Below are 20,646 nucleotides of genomic sequence, written 5' to 3' on the forward strand. Positions count from 1 at the left end.
TGGTTTTAACACATCTTAGACTAATTTAATTTAGAGTTAACGTAAAGGTGTAAAAATTCACAATGTCTGGTGGTTTCATTTCTTGAGTTGATAATTTTGGATTCTCTATTCCTAGAAGAAAGTCAACGATTCTAATAATCGTTGGGAGCCCAATTTTGTATTGATAAATACTTTCGTGGCTTACTAATTCTTCAATATAATTTAATTACTAGTTTTGACCTCGAAAGCAGCCAATAGATTTTAAAGGACAATAAACTCGAAATCCCAATGTAAAACTAATATGGATTGCATGCAAATATGCCTACGTTGTCAGGGGTTTCGAAATTTTAACTTGAAAACATTTAAAGACACATTTTCAAAAAATTAATATTTTGACGGTGGCATATCGAAAGTAGACTATTGGCGGAGATGCTATAGACATAAACCTGTAAAGGATTTGCCAGATATCAAAGAGGGGAGGGAAAGGGAATGCCTAAGAATATCAGGGACTAATATCATTGTGCGAATGTCTGTGGTATTAGTCCACGTGATGTTCGATTCATTCAGTAATTCAGTTTTAACAAATTCGGTTGAAAACCGCAGCAGCTACTTTTAGCAACTTTGAAATTGATCCTCAATTGATGATAGTATTTACCGATTTTTTTATATCGAAATTGTTCAAAATAATGAGGAGTTGAAAAACAAATTAGTACCTTGTGAAAACTACGAAATTAACACATTTTGAAGACCCACAACCAATTCTCTGTGTGCATTTAATTAATTGTCTTTTGTGACTTTTAACTTACAGCTAATACGTTTTAAAGAAATGACACTGATCGTTGGATACAATAATACATGCTGAGTTGTTTCCCATTTTACTGATTGTCCAGAAAGTGTCGCGAAGATGATTCTGGTTGCTCCCCTACGTCTTCAAAAATAAGCTTTTAAGCACATTTTGTCGTTCGTGTAGTGTTTTCTTTGAATGGTGTAAGGCATGGTATTAACTACATCTATTCTTTTTTTTAAATAAATATACTTTGTGATCATTGTTGCAAAAAACTATGCTGTCACGTGAACTGTTTTTAACCGATTATCCACCGCTATATATCTTGAAACGTCCCTGAAATAATATCATTTTAAGTTACATCAATATATCATATTTTATTAAATAAATAAGTATATCACATTTTTAAAGTAAATAATAACAGCAAATATCCAGTTGTACAAAAATGTCCAGAAATATTTTGAATTCGTAATTACCAAACATATTTCATTATATCCCATGATAAGTTATGTTTAAATATTCACCACCAATCAGATCGTCTTTTTAAGCACGTATTAGGCACACTTCAAATTGAAACAAAATTTCATTTCGTACTTAAGTTTCACATTAATGACGGATTCAAAATGATACTTCTTCTTAAACTAAATAATTATTGAAAACGCTTCAAAATTAATTAGGTTAATTAATAATTTCTTTTATGGATTAATTGGATTTTAAAGGGATTCCGTCGTATAGATATGACATCAGATAATTTCCGGATATCTCAAGAGATAGTTTACATCCTATTAGTTAAAACACAAAGCATGTAAAACATTTTTCACATGTAAGCTGATGATAGGATATCGCTCCTTTATGTTCATAGAGCACAATTAAGTAATATAATATATTATGTCACTTTTGTTAATATAAATATAGGCTTGCAACAATATGAATGTAGTTGTTTTTGAAAAGAATGGTAAGCTGCAAAGTATGTCATCACACTTACACATCAGTTTGGTCTCTCAATGATACAGCATGTTACCATATACAGCACAAAATGATCGCCCTGCGAGGCTTAATAATAAATGTACAAAACATTCTCAATCCAAGAATAATAAGGGAAGGGGTTGGCCCATTTCAAACGATTTAACAGATTTGTTTGAGCACACCGGAAACATGACTACAAGGCATTTTGCTCATTCATGTATTTATATACTAGAATATGAATGGATAGGTGACGAATATGTCTGAAAGTCCACACAGTGATGTATCGCGATTAATGCAAATCATATGAGGAAAAAAAACGTCTTGAAGTCTTGTAGACATGTTTGTATGTACACCACGGAATGTATGACCTGTTCTTTAAAATATGAGCACATTTACACTTAAAACACAACACATCCTGTGAACGCGATTTCACCCATTTAGGCACTTGCAACATCCTGGCACCTTTACCATTTCAACAACAAACTTGTCGTCATCTGATTTATTTGCTTCAATAAGGGCGGTATGAGTGTCTATCGCCTGTGTACATCGGCATCCATTACATCCAAGCACTTGTCTGAAAGATAAAGTATATATCAAGCATATTAATTCAACAGAAGTTGCTGGGAACCTATAGTATAGAGACCTCAAGCAAGATACTTCAGTACACTTTCCAATAGCCTTAAGTCGGGTATGAAATTTAATGCCACGGAAAGTTGCATTTCTGTTTTAGCAAATATAAAAGATATTTATGTCATCAATATTTTTTCAGATTGAGACCGTTTTAAAGGGACAAGTGCAGCATTTCCGAGAGGAAATCAAACCTTGGTCTGAGAAACGTGAATTGTTCTGTTAAACTAATCAGTTATAATGCTCACAGCTTACCGTCGAAATATGAGCCTTAAAATGTATCCTTAACTATATATGTTTGAAAGTTATTTTAACGACTCGTGATTTGACAAGACTTTTTATTTTGAATATCTGTTGATGGTGTCAAGTGTAGACTCCATTATCCTGTGCAACTACGTCTACGCATAGTTGCGACGGAAGATACTTTGGTGTCAGAGAATATATCAACTTTCGGATACCCCAAATTTGAGAGAGAAGATAATCTTGTGAACGAAATAAATATAAAAAATTCTTATTTGAGGTCTATTTGAATGAATTACGCGATTTTTGTACAGTTTTAGTATATAGTTCTGAAGAAAATTTGTATGTATTCAAAGCTTAAATGAATCTCCAAAAATACCACATCTGTCCCTTTAATGTGAGGTTCCTGTAAGCAGCATATTATATTTGCATGGAAAATGGCTATGTGACATGGTTGGGTTTTAAATCCCAATCACCCTACCGCCCCAACCGATAATAAAAATGTAAGCATTGGTATTATATATTTCAAGGATCGCAGATTTCATGCTACGCATCGAAACATTTTCACTTTTGGCTGATTTATAAAACATTAATTACAAATTGCTTTATGGAAAAAAAATGCCAGAAATTTTAGTGTCACAAATGTATCATTCTATCTATACACGTTTGATGGATATGACAAGTCTTTGTTGCTAACGTGGCTTCTCTTGATAATGATAATGATGATTCCGAAAATGTACTCACTGGCAACTTTGTGTTTGAAAATATTGTCGCTTATCCAGGTCGTCGAAATGGGCAAGAGTTCTAGGTATATCATCAATGCCAGGTAATTCATCAGGACTTATAAAAGATGTTTCACTGAAAAATTAAATAATAACAAGTTACAAAAGAAGAATTTTTAATGACATTAAGTCAACACAACTCACAACACTAAAACATTTTATGAGATGAAGTGACATTTACATGAGGAAGGATAATTCTAAAAATAGTCGTTTTGTATGCAGTGAAAGCGGATGTTGATAAAATGTAGCAGTTTCGTTCAGTTTGACTAGCTCAAGATTTTCATGCTCATGATATGTTGAATTTTTGTCCAGAAACAAGATTTCAGAAAAAAAAGTTATAGAATCCGTGATTTAACATGGAAACAGATGGTAAATGAATTAGAGACAACAATTTGGCTTATGGGTTAACTCCCTTGACAAGCATATTGTGTTGTATATCACCCATTCAACAGAATATACTTACGAAATACAGCAAGCATGGAAATGCGTGTTTGCTAATTGCACTTGTCTTTTCTTTCTGGATGGAGGTTGAGGCTTACAGGTAAATGTACAACCTGAAGAATAATATGGCCTTAACGTCTGGTTTGCATATACCACATGTTTCTGTTCGTTCTGGTAAAATTGCTTTGCAAAGATACTCTGTTCCGTTCTGTTTCGAAAAAATCCACCGTATCTTTGAAATATAATTTTCGTATTATTTTGTGTACCATTCACACATTCATATACTGGTGCTTTTCTGGATTCGTCATAACTAAAAAAAAAAGAAAAGAAGTTTTAAATTAAAAATCAATTTGACCGCTTTGGTATGCATCTCCAGAACTGGTTAAAATGTGTTTTTTTTGTTAACATAATTATAATTCTCTAACAAACAGTTAAATAGTATGATTATACTTACAAGGAGTGTCTCCATATAAATGCTGCCACAGCCGCTACGGTGGTCAGAAAAAATAATACGGAAAAAAATACCTGGAGATGAAAATAAATCCCATATAAGTGACAAAAAAGCAAAAATAACCTCGGGGATCTCAGAGATACGAATTCCGAGGTCGCAAATAGACCGCCTTCATCCTCCAAAGGGCGCCCCTAAACGATGTCTAAGATCTACTGCGTGCAAAAACGGGATATTTACCGAAACGACCCGATAACTTATTATAACATATTAAATCCTTACCCATAATCTAGATGCAGAGCAACTATTTGATGTCTGTTTTTGTGGTTTGCGTTTATAATTTTGTTTTCCATCTATAAGACTTATGGTCCCCGTCTTTTCTTCTGTTCTCTTCTCGGCCATCTTTTCTTCAGTCTGAAACAGAAATACCAAAAAACAATGATAAATTTAACAAACGAGCTAAATCGATCAATTTCTGTGGGTAATGTTATGATCACAGTTGCGTTTCGTGAGTTTCCTAAAAAGCGCGAATCGTTTTTCGATTTTATTTTTATTTTATTTTTTTCTATCCTTGGGTGATAATGAACTGTTTACATAGTTTAATCAGTCAAGAATTGTGCCTTCCAGTATCCAGTGTTAACAACCGAAAATTCGATTAAGTTTCCAACAAAAAAGGCAAATTTTATTAAATATATATATTATATTGCACAAACCAGATATGTTAGCTGTCAAGAGACCATCTTGACATATTCAAACAGATACTCGTGCATGGATATTATGGTATGCCATTTCCTCCATACTAGCCATGATGACATACATGTCTAACACGTGCCCGATCTTCGACACAAAGAAAACATGTACCTTTTGGAACGTGAAAAACATATTTTCGAGATTTGTCACTCTATTGAATAAAGATTCCAGTTTATTTTATACTCTGTCAGAATTAAGCAATACCCGACAACAATTAAGTACAGAAATAGATGGACCTTCCATCGCGTTGCTTAAGTATAATGTTTATTCTACAACTGTGGTTTGTGAAAAATCGAACCTGTGGTTTGTTACTTATTTGTGTTTGGTAAAAAATTGTTAATTTCAAGTGTTTGGTTTTTTTCTTTTTTACCATTTGTGGATGATGAAAGAGTGTAAATTTGTGTATCACAGGAATATAACATAATTATCTTATATATATCTTATAAACATTTACAAGCAAGCGTATTGAATTACTTATAGGATTGTCTCTTTAAAATACAATATATTATTTGCATGGTAATCCTTGATTAATTGAAATCTGACTCTGAATTTACTCTGCGACCGAACATAGACACTTTCTTTCAAAACCATCTTCTCACACTTTAAAAGTGAGAAAAGTCTACATTCTTACATTCTTTATAATGACCCGCGAACAAAAACGTCATGCAGTATTTGCAGCGAAAGAATTTCTGGACAGCGTATTAGCCTTTTTCTTTTTCGACCTGCACAGCCTGCGACATATATCTGTTAATTGTCACATCGAAACAACTACATGCTTTTCCGTTTCAGCTAATCCGACCTGCTTCATTGGCAGGAGAATTTCGGATTGAGAACTCGATATGACTCGATAATAATTCGATATCACGTTCATGTTCATTGAAAGTTTTTAATAAGATATAGTTACCTGTTTCACTGCATCCTCATTAACGCAGACTTCTTGCTGCATTATGACAGGATAAAGACGATCTGGTCGAATTACAATCTCTGCCATTTTGAACAAAAATATCAAAACATATTAATCCTGTACAATGCTGTTATTTTGTATGAATATTTGTGTCTTTTTAAAAATCTAAAAAATCACCAACTCAGAGTCCCATCATGATCATACACATGATCTTTTGGCAAGAAAATAAAACTAATTTTGTGTACAGTTTGTTTGCTTGTTCACAGAAAATCCATAACTATCCAAAATATATGAACACCATCGAAATAAACATGTTCGTGTTCAAATGCAAAAGCTGTTACTGAACATCACATACGTAATCTTATTTTGAAATTGTACGCTTTTGAAAGCTATTCTAAAATAAAATCAATGTTGCCATATGTGATGAACACAGAAAAAAACTTTTTCGAATCCCCAAAGCAAACCAGCGTCTGATGAATCTTGAGATTTACGAACTTCAGAAGTGTGAATACATCATTTAGGCGTCCACAGCGTTCAAAATTGTGTATGCCTATTTATATATTATCCATCCTGAACTATCCTTATATATAAAGAAGATCATTCATTACGTCCACAAAGTAGGAAGTATAGTTTCGTTAATCCTTTTTAAATAGACATTACAAACTTTCGCGTGTAGTCTTTCCGGCCATGACTACTAACGTCATTTCTGTTAATAATAAAAAAAAACATTTGATATTTTTCAAATATAAAACAACAGATTTTCGAATATTAGAAAAAGTATCTATCACCGCGCAATAAACTGTAGAATTATCACAAGATAAAAGTCTGTCTAGAATTGATCTAAAATTAAAGAGAGGGGGCCACAAATTGTACTGACCTGTACATGTTGTATAGGGCTATTCAAACGGGATATTGGGTATTCTTGGAAATTCATTAACCTTTGATTGCAATTTCCTTTAGTTTTATGGCCTGTCGACCTGTCAGACATTTCCAAAGAACTGAGCCTAAACTTTTCTTGTTTATCATTTGTGATTAAGAAGAACTTCTCTTTTATTTTTATTGTTATATTAAAGGATACTATTCTCTGACTACAATATTTGCAACATGGAATTTTGGCAATTATTTCCGTATGAAATGAATTATCAACTATATAAGATACTATTGAGTGTTTTAGATTGTCCTTGGGTTGATGTAAATTTCACAGAAGATAACTTTCAGTCTGAACAGCATGCCATTTTATTATATTTCTATGGTCCCGAAGACATGCTCAATGTAGTTAGAGAGTAGATACCCATGTCATAAATAAAGATCGAACATCATAGAAATAAGAACACCTTCTTTAATTTTAGCCCGCTTTAATTGACATACAGGAATCTTTATCAAGCATTAAGTAATGCAAACATTATATGAAGGGGTAGTCTATAATATGTTTGTTTATTTATCTTACTTCATGTACTACTAAATGACATTCAAAGATTATGGTATAGCATACAATCAATAGTTTAATCATCATCGATATAATATACAGTATATAGCATCATAAAATCAGGATGTAATTTTAAGATGCAATCACTGATCCAAGTACTGATTTGTAAATACAAACCATTTATATTATTTATATCTTAAATTATACTTTCGGTCATTGATTTTGTTTATTGATATACATGTCTTGTTATTTAAGATTAATGTGTATTTTTAAGGGAATTCTATTGGCATTTCTTAAAATAGCTCCATATTACTATACATTTTAATTCCAATCAATACTATTAGCATAGACATAAAAGCAACGAAGTTAGAAGGTTAACATTGACCTTTTGATGATATGTAGGTACAAGAAATATATTTCTCTCGCTTCTGGTCAAAACATATTACGCAGAACCCTCTCTTTATCGTTAACCGATAACCGTGACTTCTTCGGTGATAAGTATACGCAAAATACCTCTACAGTAACTTTATCTACATGTTCGTGTAACCTCACCAACATGACATCTTTATTCAAGCATTAAATCTTAACAAAGTTCACGACTTCTTTTCTTTCGTTCAACCATATTCTCTACCAATTTACATTGACATTAACATTAGTTTGAATACTATCCTATATTTCATTCCATGCAAATACATGAAAATTATAAATTCATTAAAAATGCAGAGTGTGCCACAATCGAAGGTATATTTGAAATATACATTATAGTTGTAATGAAGAATTGACTATTAAGATAATGGTGAAATATGCAGTGATTTGATTAATTAATAACCAATTGAACTGCATACCCGGACAACTTTTTTTCTCTCATAAAAGAAACTTTGATGGCACTTACTTTCTTAGTTACTAGTAGTAATTTTAAAATATTTGAGTATTAATACCACTTTGTAAGTTATTACTCATCCGAATTTACCAATGAGTTCAATGATAGCACAGTTAGATTAGATTATAAGTGTTCTTTCAAGTACCGGCACATAATACATTGACTGTATCCAACTTTTTTATTTTTTTTTTATTTCAGTTTTTTTTAGAAGTAAAGAACATGTAAGGCATACGGTCAGGACAAGGGAAGTTTTGCCATGACCTATCTTGTCCATAGTTGGGGCTAAGTAGTTTTTCTACGATTTATGCTACTTTATTCATTCAAACTATTCGTAACATCACAAGAATTTGACCTCGTATTTGAGTCTCGTTCCCAGGTTAAGGAAAGCATTAAGAAACGACAATCATTTTTATATCATTTCATCAATGATATACACGTAAGTGGTTAAACCTAAACAGGATAGTCACAATGTTGTTTGTAGCTGAAAACGCATTCAGTTCATTCGTCGACACGTACATATATGTAAAAACGCAATTGAAGAAATAATTTTCAACCTTCGTTATTCGAATCGGCCCGAATCTTGACATCATTTAACAAAGAGTACTGAAGTCAAAGTCAAACCTTGTACAACTCTATTGCAAAGGGCCGCTGACCTTGCTATTAGAATTTTCTATGACTGGTTATCGCCAAGTGGACAAATACATTATACGCTACACTGGTTGCAAAAAAAAGAAACAACATTATTCACGAAACACTAAAAAGACGAAAAATTACTACTGGACTCATACTTGAAAGAAAAATATAACAAAGAAGCAAAGTGACCACGAAAGACACAAATATCCATAATAATAACAATGCAATATACCTACATGATAGCGTTATGTTCCTTTGAGAGGGTTACTTATTATTTCACTAATACACGTAGATGAAAAACTTTTTATACGACTTAAACACCTAAAGGATCGTCTTAGGATAGCAACATTTAATCGTCGTCGTGTGAAGCAATACAATATTAATTCGACCGTTACATTATTGAACTTCTACGAATATTGAGATGTTAGGTTGAATAAAATAAGGTCACGTATCGACCAATTAAAGTGTAGCACAATATAAGACTATAAATTTAGCTTTATACGTGTGGGAATTTCCTACCACAAATAAACATGATCTTGACATGATTAACTTGGTTTTGTTGGACAAATTGCAGTGGTCTGTTTTGATCGCGTCCAATGCGAGAAAGCTTGATTACCTTAACGGCCTATGTTGATGTCTTGAAGAAAGTCGTCAACGCCAGTGCTTTATTCGATTTCCCTCGCCCTTTGTCATGGCCCTAAGGAGTACAAAAATAACATCTTGGAAAGAACTAGTCTAAATTTTCACGATACGTACTCCGATTTGTTTTTTATTTTTAAAAGGGTAACGAGTTGATGTCATGTCATACTTGAGCTTACGGACAATAAATGGTTACATAAATCCGGCAGTAGTATGTGATGAACGAGCTCTAGTTTTAGCGTTACAAATTAATACACCTACATCGTGTCCTTGGTATACTTGACTATTGGTAAACAATAGTATATACTTAAAAGCCAATCATAAATATAATGGAAAGTCCCCTATGATTATATTTTGTTTTGGATCTGTATACAAGTTTTTGATGTATACAGTGCTAAAAACAACTGGAGTTTATTCGGATGAAGCTTGATTTAAATTGTTTTCTATTGAAGACATTATGACATCATACCTGTCTAGAAAATATTTGGTTACTTGTCCAAAACAACAAATTTCGGATCAATAGTTGGAAATTCTTTCATGGGGGCAAATTTTGTTCGATTCTAACTGGTGGTGTAGGTTCAAAATACTTTACCTCCTTTCATAGACTTGTTATTATTGTAAACAGTAGTCTCTTTCAACGATATATAATATATGCATAACTGATATCATACATACATCAAATAAACAGTATGGGGGTTATGTTAACTTTGCATACTATATATTGACCTGTTTGTATCCGACTACATAACTTATAATAGTATAGCTCAAATTCAAGGTTTACAACTTTGACTTGTGAGTAAATAATTACTTTTTATGATTGTGAACACAGAATGTCACATAAATATATGCTACACAAAGGGTATATGGAATATTATGTAAAATGACCATGAGTTGATAAGATCAATCAATATTAAGCTAGTGAGAACAAAATGGATTTTCGGGTGGTATAAAACGGTTACGTCTTTAAGGAAACTTGATAGGTCTGATGAAATTTTTCAAGAAAATTATACATGTATTAGTATTGAGTGTTGAAAGAAATGAATATTTTTATGTATGTAATTGTAATAATAGTTTTTATCTTGGTTTATGAAACACACACTGATCTGAATTGTTGTTAAGGTCTTGATGTTTATTGGAGCACTATTTATGTAAATAGAATAAATCAAATAAAACCAATACTGATCCAATGGATGTTTGAATATTCGAATCTGATGACCTGCAAACATATTGAGGACATTTACGATCTGTACTGAAACATAGCAAACCATACTAACCATTTATTGTGTTAAATACTGTAATTTTAAATACTTGATCGTATGTCATGATAAATTGAAAAATATATACATAGCAATCAGTGATATGTACACTACGAAATATAATGTATTAATACGTTATAACGTTTATCAGTGTACACGTTACAATACTAAATGCCTTATGAAACTATGTATTCTTTCAAATATTTTAAACCATCCTTACAATTGATTGAAAATGAAAAGAAAGAAATATGGGTACAAAGATTGTTTTTAAATAATTTCTGTAATTTGTGGTTAATTGTTATTAAAGTTTGTATTTTATTTTATTGATGCAACTGTAGTCTATTAACGGTATTTATTATTTCCGTGATGAGTTTCAATCGATATATAGATCCTAGACATGTCTTCACATACATTGTATCACTATTGTCATATAGACAATTCTATTGAATAGACAAACTTGAAATATGCCCCAGACGTCTTGACCTCTATCGACCTGTGCGAAATTGATGATTAGGTCGGCTTCTTTGATAAGATAAGTAAAATATGTGTGAATTGAGATACATTCCGTCGGGTACAAATTATTTTTAACGAAGACAAATGGAAGAGTATAAACGACTTACCGATTTCGAAGTTCTATAGTAAAATAAACGAGATTTCCATCAAAAAGGAGTGTTCATATCCATATCCGACTCCTAATTCGGGGAAGTAGGCCAGATTTACTGATCAAGACGTAGGCATAGGATTATCCTTACAGGTGTATGTAGAGACACTGTCATAATATACTTTGACCTAGATATGAAACAGAGGCTTAATAATATATACTGCTCAAGTATATTTGATAAATTATATCTGTATCGAAATTTAAAGCGACAGTGACTATCTGTCATTTATTAAGATACCATCCCCTTGACAGATGAGTCATGGTTCTAATAATATATATGTACTAGGCCTAATATTTTTAAGATGATTTCATGCTATATGAACAATATTAAAAACATTTTCTGTGTAGAGGCTTGGGTCGCTTACCGAGGAAATAAATAAAATCATTTGATATGGACAGGAAATAACAACCAACAACAAACATATGTGTAGGAGACGGGGGTTGGTGGTTGTTAGGGGGTGGGGCGTATATTTCGGGCAGTGACGAAAACAATATTGGGCAACAACCCGAAAACAAGAAAAATCCGGGTAATATTCTTTAGAAAACGTTGCCCTCTCAAGAGGCCTGCGGCGCGTACGCCTGTGAGATCAAAGACCGGAAACGATCCTTAAAAGCAATAAAAATATGAGATCTGTTACCTTAAATTGGATTTAAAGGCTTAATTGGTTAATTTATGGAAGGGATAGGCCTTCAAGAAAACATCCATAGAAAAACCTAAACCATAGTTATCAATATTATCCTGCATAGCCTAGTTTAAAAGTCTCTACCCTCGGACTGTATGATTATAATTAGTCGGTTAAACGGGAAACCCCCGCCACCGTGACGTTCCAAATTTTCCAACTCTAACTGTGACGTAAAAAATTTAATAGCAACTGTAACGTCACAATAGATAATACGATAGGCTTGTGTATAAAAGTTTCAGTAAAAGGTAAGATTGATAACTCTTAAATTAAAACCCGTTGAAAAAGAGCAACACATTAATTGAACCATTTGCCATTTAATATAGAAACGAATCGAATAGGATAGAGCTAAAGAAATGTAACATCATTTCAGTTTTAGCTACATCTATACATTTATAAGACTTCATTATGTTTTATGAAATGGTGTGGTAATGTTTCTTTTCGATGATATGAAAGGGGTTCTAGTAGAAATATTATGATTGGTCCCATGTGATGAATGGCCAGAAAAAGACATTTGCATTTCTATGAAATTATCTAATTCTGAAACATGTAATATAAAAATGATAAATTTTACCGCATCTATAAGCAGTATTCGTTTAACAACCTGTAAAACACTAGGAAAAACTAGGAATTTTACTCACTATTTCTATACACATTTCCTATGTATATGTTTTTCTATATATCTCAGAGTATCTTATCCTGACGATTCATCATTTTAACATTCAAACACAGATTATTCTGGACACGCATGGATTTGAAGGCTAAAATTTCAACAGTGAGCTGTGAACACTATTACTGATTGGTTTAGTTAAAAAATTCCCGTTTCTGAGACTAAAATATGATTGGTAAGAAATGGCCCAGCTGCCCCTTTAAATAGTGATTCATATAATGCCTATCTTTTTATCTTTATAATTCTGTTTTGTAGATCAAAGTAATCTTGTTTACTTCAAAAAGGTAGCCTTTAGATATTTCCGTAGTTTGTGTTAAAATCATCAATGGCCGTAGCTAAAGCAGTTAATTTTGATCAAGCAGAGTCTTCCAATGAGATATTGTCAACATTTTTCTCACAAACGGTAATTTATATGTATATTCGCTTAATCGAAATTCAATGATAAATGAGAATATTAACAGCATGTTTCATGGTTCATATTTTTTATATACAAGAATAACTTTAGATGCACATTTGTAACATTATGTAGACGAAGGCAGCATTTTCTATAGCTGTGATTACGATACGATATGAAAACAGGGGTAGTTTTCATGCTTTAAAGAAGACGGGTTAAGAAAATGAAAATGCTGATTACTTAGATAAATAGAAACTAGAGGTGTTCTGATGACTTAGAAAATACCAGTTTGTCTCACGTGTCCATAATTAATTCATAATTAGCTAAATTAGAATAGAATAACCAGCAGAATTCCAATGTGTGACCGATCAAGAAAGGTCAAAAAGTCTTTTTTAATTTTATCCAGACTGTACATACATGGGCATTTATGGTTGGTTAAAACTCTTAATTATGTGCAATAAGGACATAATGATATGATTAAGAATACATGATAGTTCATTAGAAACATCAATTAATGAGATAGCTTGCTTAATTTGACACTATAAAAATAAGGAAACCCATCTTTAAAAGGGAGATGACTCTATAAATCGAATATGAAGCAAACTTCCGTTGAAAAAAGACATTCTTATCGCTCATTTACTTTGCTATGGGAATATCCTGATCCCAGTCTATAAAAGATACCTTTCGTTGGGTTTGGGCTAAAATAAATGTGCATATCAATAAGGATCGGCTCATGGATTATGCCTTTTTATACGCCCACACGTAAGTATGGGCGTATATTGTGGTTGCCCCTGTCGGTCCGTCGGTCCGTCCGTTCACATTTACCTCGTGCTCACTTTACAGGCTACAATTCTCTATAGATTCTTTTGTACGTGTGTCAATATCATTATGAAGATGTGCACTATTGAATTTTGTGATGATCCGATGATTTTCTTGAGAGATATCGCATAAAACTCTGATATCGCGTTCGGTTTTTTTCTTCACTTTTTTGGCTCGTGCTCACTCTACAGACTACAATTCTATATTGATTCTTTTGATCTTTTGTACGTGTGTCAATATCATTATGAAGATTCGCACTATTGAATTTGGTGAGGATCCGCTGATTTCCTTGAGAGATATCGCATACAACTCTGATATCGCGTTTTTTAAACTTTTTTTTAGCTCGTGCTCACTCTACAGGTTACGATATAGAGTTTGTTTTACAGTTCACATTTAGCTATATCAAGCTGCTGGTGGGCGTATTCGCTTGCGAGACTTGCCGCAAGCCTATGTTTTAACTTTCCGTTGTAAATGTGTTCATTCAAAGAAGTTTTTCACAAGTTAGCAAGATCTATTCGCGCCTACGTGTTAACTTATATTTGATGCGTCTGAGTTGTGGGATTTTTCGTACGACCCACATGGTATTTCGTTTGCTAAATAAACATACGTGTTATGATTATGTTGCAGGTGCAGTGTGAAAGAGTAGCCAACTCTCTATTAAATTATATTAAATCTTTAAGATCAATGAGAGATGCTAGTCGCCATGTTACATCATCCATGATGCAGCTATGTCCAGCTAATTGGACCGGTCAAAATAGAGATAAACTCGCTGATTGTTTGGAGGTATGTGGACCACCGTTTGGAATAATAAAACCATTCCTGGCAAATGGGCGAATCTATATAACATCTCGAAAGAAGTCGAAATCTATTAGTTATTCGAGTTCGAATATCAGCTTTATAACAGTACCTTTGTACGGTGCACACTAAACGATTTTTTGGCATTACTTTTTTATTATCGCTAATATCTATACTGTCAAAACCAGTCTCTCAAAGTATTTCAGTGCTATCAGTCACTAATATAGATAGTATGGTGATGATCCAAAATCTTATCAGTCCTTCATGTATTTATTTTACAATTTTTCAGGATCAAGGTGAAGTTTTGAATATTGCTGAAGGATTAATCAGAGCCATATTTCCCACATTAAAACGACATCATATGTGTATCAATGACATTCAGGTAGGTTATGTAGTCCTCAAACTCTGTCTTTTTTCGTCAATATCCATCATAGGAAACGACAGGCATTAAAAAAGATGTCTGCATCAATACAGAAATGATTCTACAGATCGAATAAGGAAGAAAAAAGTGATTTCTGATTTTTTGTCTTCGAATGTCCCCGGTACAAAAGCAAATTCTAAACTTAAAACTCAAATTAAAGATCAAATTATTTTTTTGTTTCAGAGTATTCTTCTCGACTTGGAAAGAAAGATGCTTGAAAATAATGAAATGCATCGTGAATTTGAGGTAACTATTCTTTTTGTGCGGTTACATTCCTGTTATGAAGTGTAATGAGAAAATTGATTTATTTTCAATCAAGAGACATTCTGGTCGATAATCAAACATAAACAGATTATATAAAAAGCATCAGCTACTTTCTGACTAAGTGCTATGGGAACATTTAAGCATCAGTTTTCGTAGAAAATCGTCATGTACGAATTGTTGTGACATGCTATTAACGATGAAATTAACACTTGCTACTCGCGGGATCCATGAAATACATAATATTTCTAATATTCCATTTAATTACAGCTAATGAAAATAAACCACAGATTAACACGACAGCAAGAAGAGCAGGTAATGATTTTAGAGTATAGGATTGTAGCATTCTTAGAAGATTTTGATAGGAATTTTAAGGAAATAAAATTAACGAGTCGTATCTATTCATAAAGTTGAGCCCAGTTTATATTCGCTTTTCGGAAGAAAGTTTTAAGTGATGATCATATTTCATTCTATGAAACCAAATTGAAGCTTCTATCCGCCTACATAAATGATTTAAAGCTTGGTTCCCATTTTCATGTATTTATATATGTCTATTCCATTATTGTACGGTTAATACTTATATAAATTGAAAGCAAAGGTGTTCTAATGATTTGGAAATATGCCAGTTTGTCTCAGAAGTCTATAATTAAACTCGTAATTAGATAATTACAATTCCAATGATCGAGCGGTCACTTGATAAAGATTATCAGGTCTCACAATTTCCATAAGGGAAATAACCCTAGGTGTGCCTTTTCATAACAGAACATTACCAAAAAAGCAAACAACAACCGAAAAATTTAAAATTTCAATGGTTATGTTTCCAAAATAGGGAAAAGACGATGTTTTTAAATACACAGTGTAATTAATTACATTATTTCTAACATACAAATATGTCTACAAACATGGTTTGACTAATAATTTTTTATACTAAAATGTGGCCAGATTATCACAATCTATTTTAGTCAGTGAGTAAACAAGGAATCTATTTTTAGCTTTTTCAATCCGTAAATTTGATCCCCAAGCTTTTCTACATCTTCACACAATCTTAACATTCAAGAGTACTTAATTTATTCATTAGAAACATCAAATGATCAAACAATAAGCATGATTTGACCAAGAAAAATGGCAACTTTAAAGATGGATTGTCATATTTTTATTTATGTCCATAATTAATTCATAATTAGCTAAATTAGAAGAAAATTACCAGCAAAATTCCAATGAGTGACCGATCAAGAAAGGTTAAAAAGTCTTTATTGTTTATTCTGACTGTTCATACATGGACATTTATGATTGGTTAAAAACTCTTAATTATATGCAATAAGAATATAATGATATTATTAAGAATACAAATAGTATGCTTGATTTTACACTAGAAAATAAGGAAACCCATCTTTAATGGCATATGTGCTGAAAAGTTACTGAAACGTTCACGATTTAGTTTGTTCAAAGTGGATTTTACAAGTTTTATGTTACAGATACGGTTTATGCTGCGTGATACTGATAGAGCTATAGATCTTATATCTGGAGAAGTTGCAGAACGTTTGAATGGAATGGATGAAAGGTATGTTTCAAGAATCTCCCAACCCTTTAGGGCTGTGGCATTGTATTGTACTTTGGACGAGCATCTCCATTTATATTTTTCAAGTATAAGTCTCATATCAGCAGCGATTTGTCTCATGTCAACAACTTCTGGACGTCCCACAACATTTCTCATACTTGGCTGTTACAGATAGTTGTTTAGCTTTAACTCAATTTCAGCAAATTCTTGACGATCTTTTATCCGAATGATAATTCACAAATGTATATACTTGTTGCTATTTTTTTATTATTTAAAATGGCAAATATTGTCCCTATTACTGAACTATCCTATTGTAAATATTTAATTTCAGTACCTTTACTATAGTTAAAGATGTTCTCATGAAGTTTGAAGAAGTCCAGGAAATTATATCGTCAGAAAATTTGGAGGTAGATGGCATGTTCTTAAAATTGGCATTTAGCAGATGGAACGTATTTAAAGCAGACATTAGGTGTTGGGCGCTTTTATATATTGTGCAGTGTCACTGACTCCAACAGTCATTTTCTGCTGACAATTTTGAGTTCTATGGATTTTATATTCTGGGGTACTTTAAGAAGACCCTTCCTCATTTCTTTCTGTATGCTGAATCTCCACAGGCTGTCCACTTGCCTCTATTTCGAGATGACGCCTTTAAGCATCAAATATGGCGTTCTCAGTATTTTAGATCATAATTGAAATACGAGTAGCTTCAGCGCTTAGAATCCTGTAACATTGAACATATTTGTCCCTTTCCATTGAAGCAACTTAAAATTCACAAAATTATTTTTCGCCTTCGGATGCCTTATTTCCTTTACTTTTAGATTGTACAAATTGTCGACGGTTTAGTCAAAACCTTGCCTAAACCAGGACCCAAGTTCTCGCGATTAAGTCAGGACGATTGTAATGAAATCATCAAAACGTTTAAAGTACACAATTTTCAATTGCTGGAGACGCAGGAGACCATGATGGAAAATAGAAAAGAAAGGGCGTCGTTAGATAAGGTTTCTGTGAAAGGTAATAATGTATACTGAAACTGTTGGCAGCCATTCTAATCAATAGCGAGTATTAATCTCATATTTTGTAGAATCTGTAGACTGGAGTAGACCACATTTAAAGATGGGTTTCCTTATTTTTTAGTGTCAAATTAAGCAACCTATTTGATTAATTGGTGTTTCTAATGAATTACCATGTATTCTTTATCATATCATTATTTTCTTATATTGCATATAATTTAAGTTTTAACCAATCATAAATGTCCAAGTATGTACAGTCTGGATAAACAAAAAGACTTTTTGACCTTTTTTGATCGGTTACTCATTGGAATTCGGCTGGTAATTCTCTTCTAATTTAGCTAATTATGAATGGACATGTGAGACAAACTGGTATTTTTCCAAGTCATTAGAACATCTCTACTTTCTATTCATATAAGTATTAGCATTTTGATTTTCATTAATGAAAATGAGGGAACCCATTTTTAATGAGGAGCATATTATTAAATTTTGGATTTCCTAGATCACATGTATTTCCATAATAATTTCTAATCACGTTTACTCACGATTTACTGACTTCAATTTCAGAAAGATTACGGGTTGGAATAATAAACATGGCTCAATCATCGCATCGTGACTTGGAAAGTGAGTTACAAGAACTATCCCACGAACTTGAGAATCAAGCGTATTCTACTGCTGCTGAAACGACTTCTGCCCAAGAAAGTGAAAGAACAGCAGATGACAAAACAAACAGTAATACATCACCAGGTTATACAACGTCAGGTGGTGAAACTTCTAGTAGGATATCAATGAGTGAGGTAACAGAAGATACAACAGGAGGAACAGGTGAATTGTCTATCGTGGAAGAAAATGAAACTGAAAACAAACCCAAAATGCCTAAGGCAGTGCACGAATATGAAGAGGCACGTCAAGCCGGAAGCCAACAGTTACTTTATCAACGAGATCCAAATGCAAATGCAAATGTTACACCTGTGTCATCTAAGATGACAAAAAAAGTGTAAGAAGCTGTGAAATAGGGGTAGGCTAATTTCCAATGGGAATGTTTTATTTTATGTGATTCAGATGTTTGCTGACCAGACTGTTTCACGCTTGGTTGAATAAATGTTTGTTTTTTTCAAGCTCATACATTGTAGGATTTATTAAATGAATTTTCCTTTGCCAAATGAATACATTTGATATTATTTTCATAAATCTTTTCTTTGCAAACTTTCAGATTAAGCCCCGAAGTCCACGACTACATGCTTTATTGAATTTGAGCTCCAACTGATATACTGCGGCGTGTGTCGCTCTTGATCACTTTTTAACATTCTTTGTTTATCAACTTGACAGGGGTCCATAATTAGTAATATTGTTTGTCTGGTATTACATAGGCCAAAGCAATAAGTATAATATTTCAAAATTGAGCTTTTTTTTTTATCTTTTCAGCGTTTCAACTTTGTTGCTCGTAACACAATTTATAGAAGATATTTTTCTAAATTGTTTGTGTTGAATGTTTTTTATGTCTTTGATTTTTTTAGAATCATGCTGCAAACATTTTACAAATTCGATGTTTAAAAAGAAATTTGTGTTGATTACATATCGGTATTTCATCCAGAGGACCTTCATAGATAATAAGTTCTCAAACTTGATCAATGTTATGTCATATAGGATCTACTTTCGTCAGATTTAAGTGTGCCTTCTTTATTTTAACGCAATTTAATTTTAATCATTTTTTTATATCATATATTATACGAATTTCCGAATTTCCGAGCAATTTAGTAGTCAATTATAAGAGATATGACAGATCAAGGTAGCTCAAAATGAAGGTCGCTCTAAAAATGAATTTGTATTTGCGTTTTTTAAGTTAATATCTGTGAAATATTAAAGATCACTTTCGTTGACATATTTTTCTGCTTAATTGTTCTCTGTGTTATTATTATTTTGTTCTAATTTTATTCCTATTCATGGTTGATACTCATTCATGTTTCATGATATCTGCGATATGTAATATAGTATTTGTATTCGATAATTTTATACAAAAATATTTTGTACTAAATCTCTCATTTATGGATGACTCTTACTTCACTGAACATCAAAATTACGACCAGACAAAAGTTAAGCTTAATGAATAATTCACATAATATTAATATATCACTAGTCTTCAGAGGCAGAAAATGGAAAATCAACTCAAAGGGAGACAACAATGAAACAATTCCACCACTCATCATGAAAACAAAACATTCACAAACATGTATATGTATTGACACTGAGCGAGTGGATTATTGAATTCGGTTATAAACGAATAGAAACATTCGACTTACTTTGCTTCGATTCGGTTCGGCTTGCTTACGAACTGCAATCTGGAAAGCAAACTTTCGCACTGCCGAAGTGGAGAGATCCTGCACCTAAGTGCGAAGTTTCCAGTAACACGTCATGTAACGTGATTAAACATAAAATATGAACATGATAGCAATATCCAAGGTATCATTATAATTTATAAACCCGTTCTTGTGATTTTCAATCATTTTCGGTAAAACAACCGTGCCAAAATTAGACACCATTTTTAAATTGTTTATTCTCATGATATTCTTATTCGTTCTTGTTGGTTGCGCACTGTCTCGTTTCCAGGCGAAATCCAGCTTAACG

General features: G+C 32.6%; 2 protein-coding genes across 2 annotated transcripts; one reads left to right on the forward strand and one right to left on the reverse strand.

The window, feature by feature from the left end:
• Positions 1-1,069: 1,069 nt before the first annotated feature.
• LOTGIDRAFT_236978 (hypothetical protein) lies at positions 1,070-6,702 on the reverse strand (the record flags this gene model as incomplete). The annotated part of the gene is made up of 7 exons (XM_009068595.1): positions 5,922-6,702; positions 4,550-4,681; positions 4,274-4,344; positions 3,842-4,129; positions 3,341-3,454; positions 2,198-2,303; positions 1,070-1,099 (listed from the first exon to the last, which is right to left on the reverse strand). The coding sequence occupies exons 1-7, from the start codon at positions 6,006-6,008 to the stop codon at positions 1,070-1,072; spliced, it is 828 nt and encodes a 275-aa protein (XP_009066843.1). The 5' UTR covers positions 6,009-6,702.
• Positions 6,703-12,318: 5,616 nt separating this feature from the next.
• On the forward strand, positions 12,319-20,027 carry LOTGIDRAFT_236979 (hypothetical protein). The gene is made up of 11 exons (XM_009068596.1): positions 12,319-12,344; positions 13,022-13,169; positions 14,607-14,762; positions 15,064-15,156; positions 15,379-15,441; positions 15,727-15,771; positions 16,932-17,017; positions 17,346-17,421; positions 17,833-18,025; positions 18,589-19,039; positions 19,447-20,027. Exons 2-10 carry the CDS (start codon positions 13,092-13,094, stop codon positions 19,020-19,022), a joined length of 1,224 nt encoding a protein of 407 aa, XP_009066844.1. The 5' UTR covers positions 12,319-12,344; positions 13,022-13,091; the 3' UTR covers positions 19,023-19,039; positions 19,447-20,027.
• Positions 20,028-20,646: the final 619 nt, after the last annotated feature.

The sequence above is a fragment of the Lottia gigantea genome (genome assembly GCF_000327385.1).
Source record: "Lottia gigantea unplaced genomic scaffold LOTGIsca_91, whole genome shotgun sequence".
Lineage (NCBI taxonomy): Eukaryota > Metazoa > Mollusca > Gastropoda > Lottiidae > Lottia > Lottia gigantea.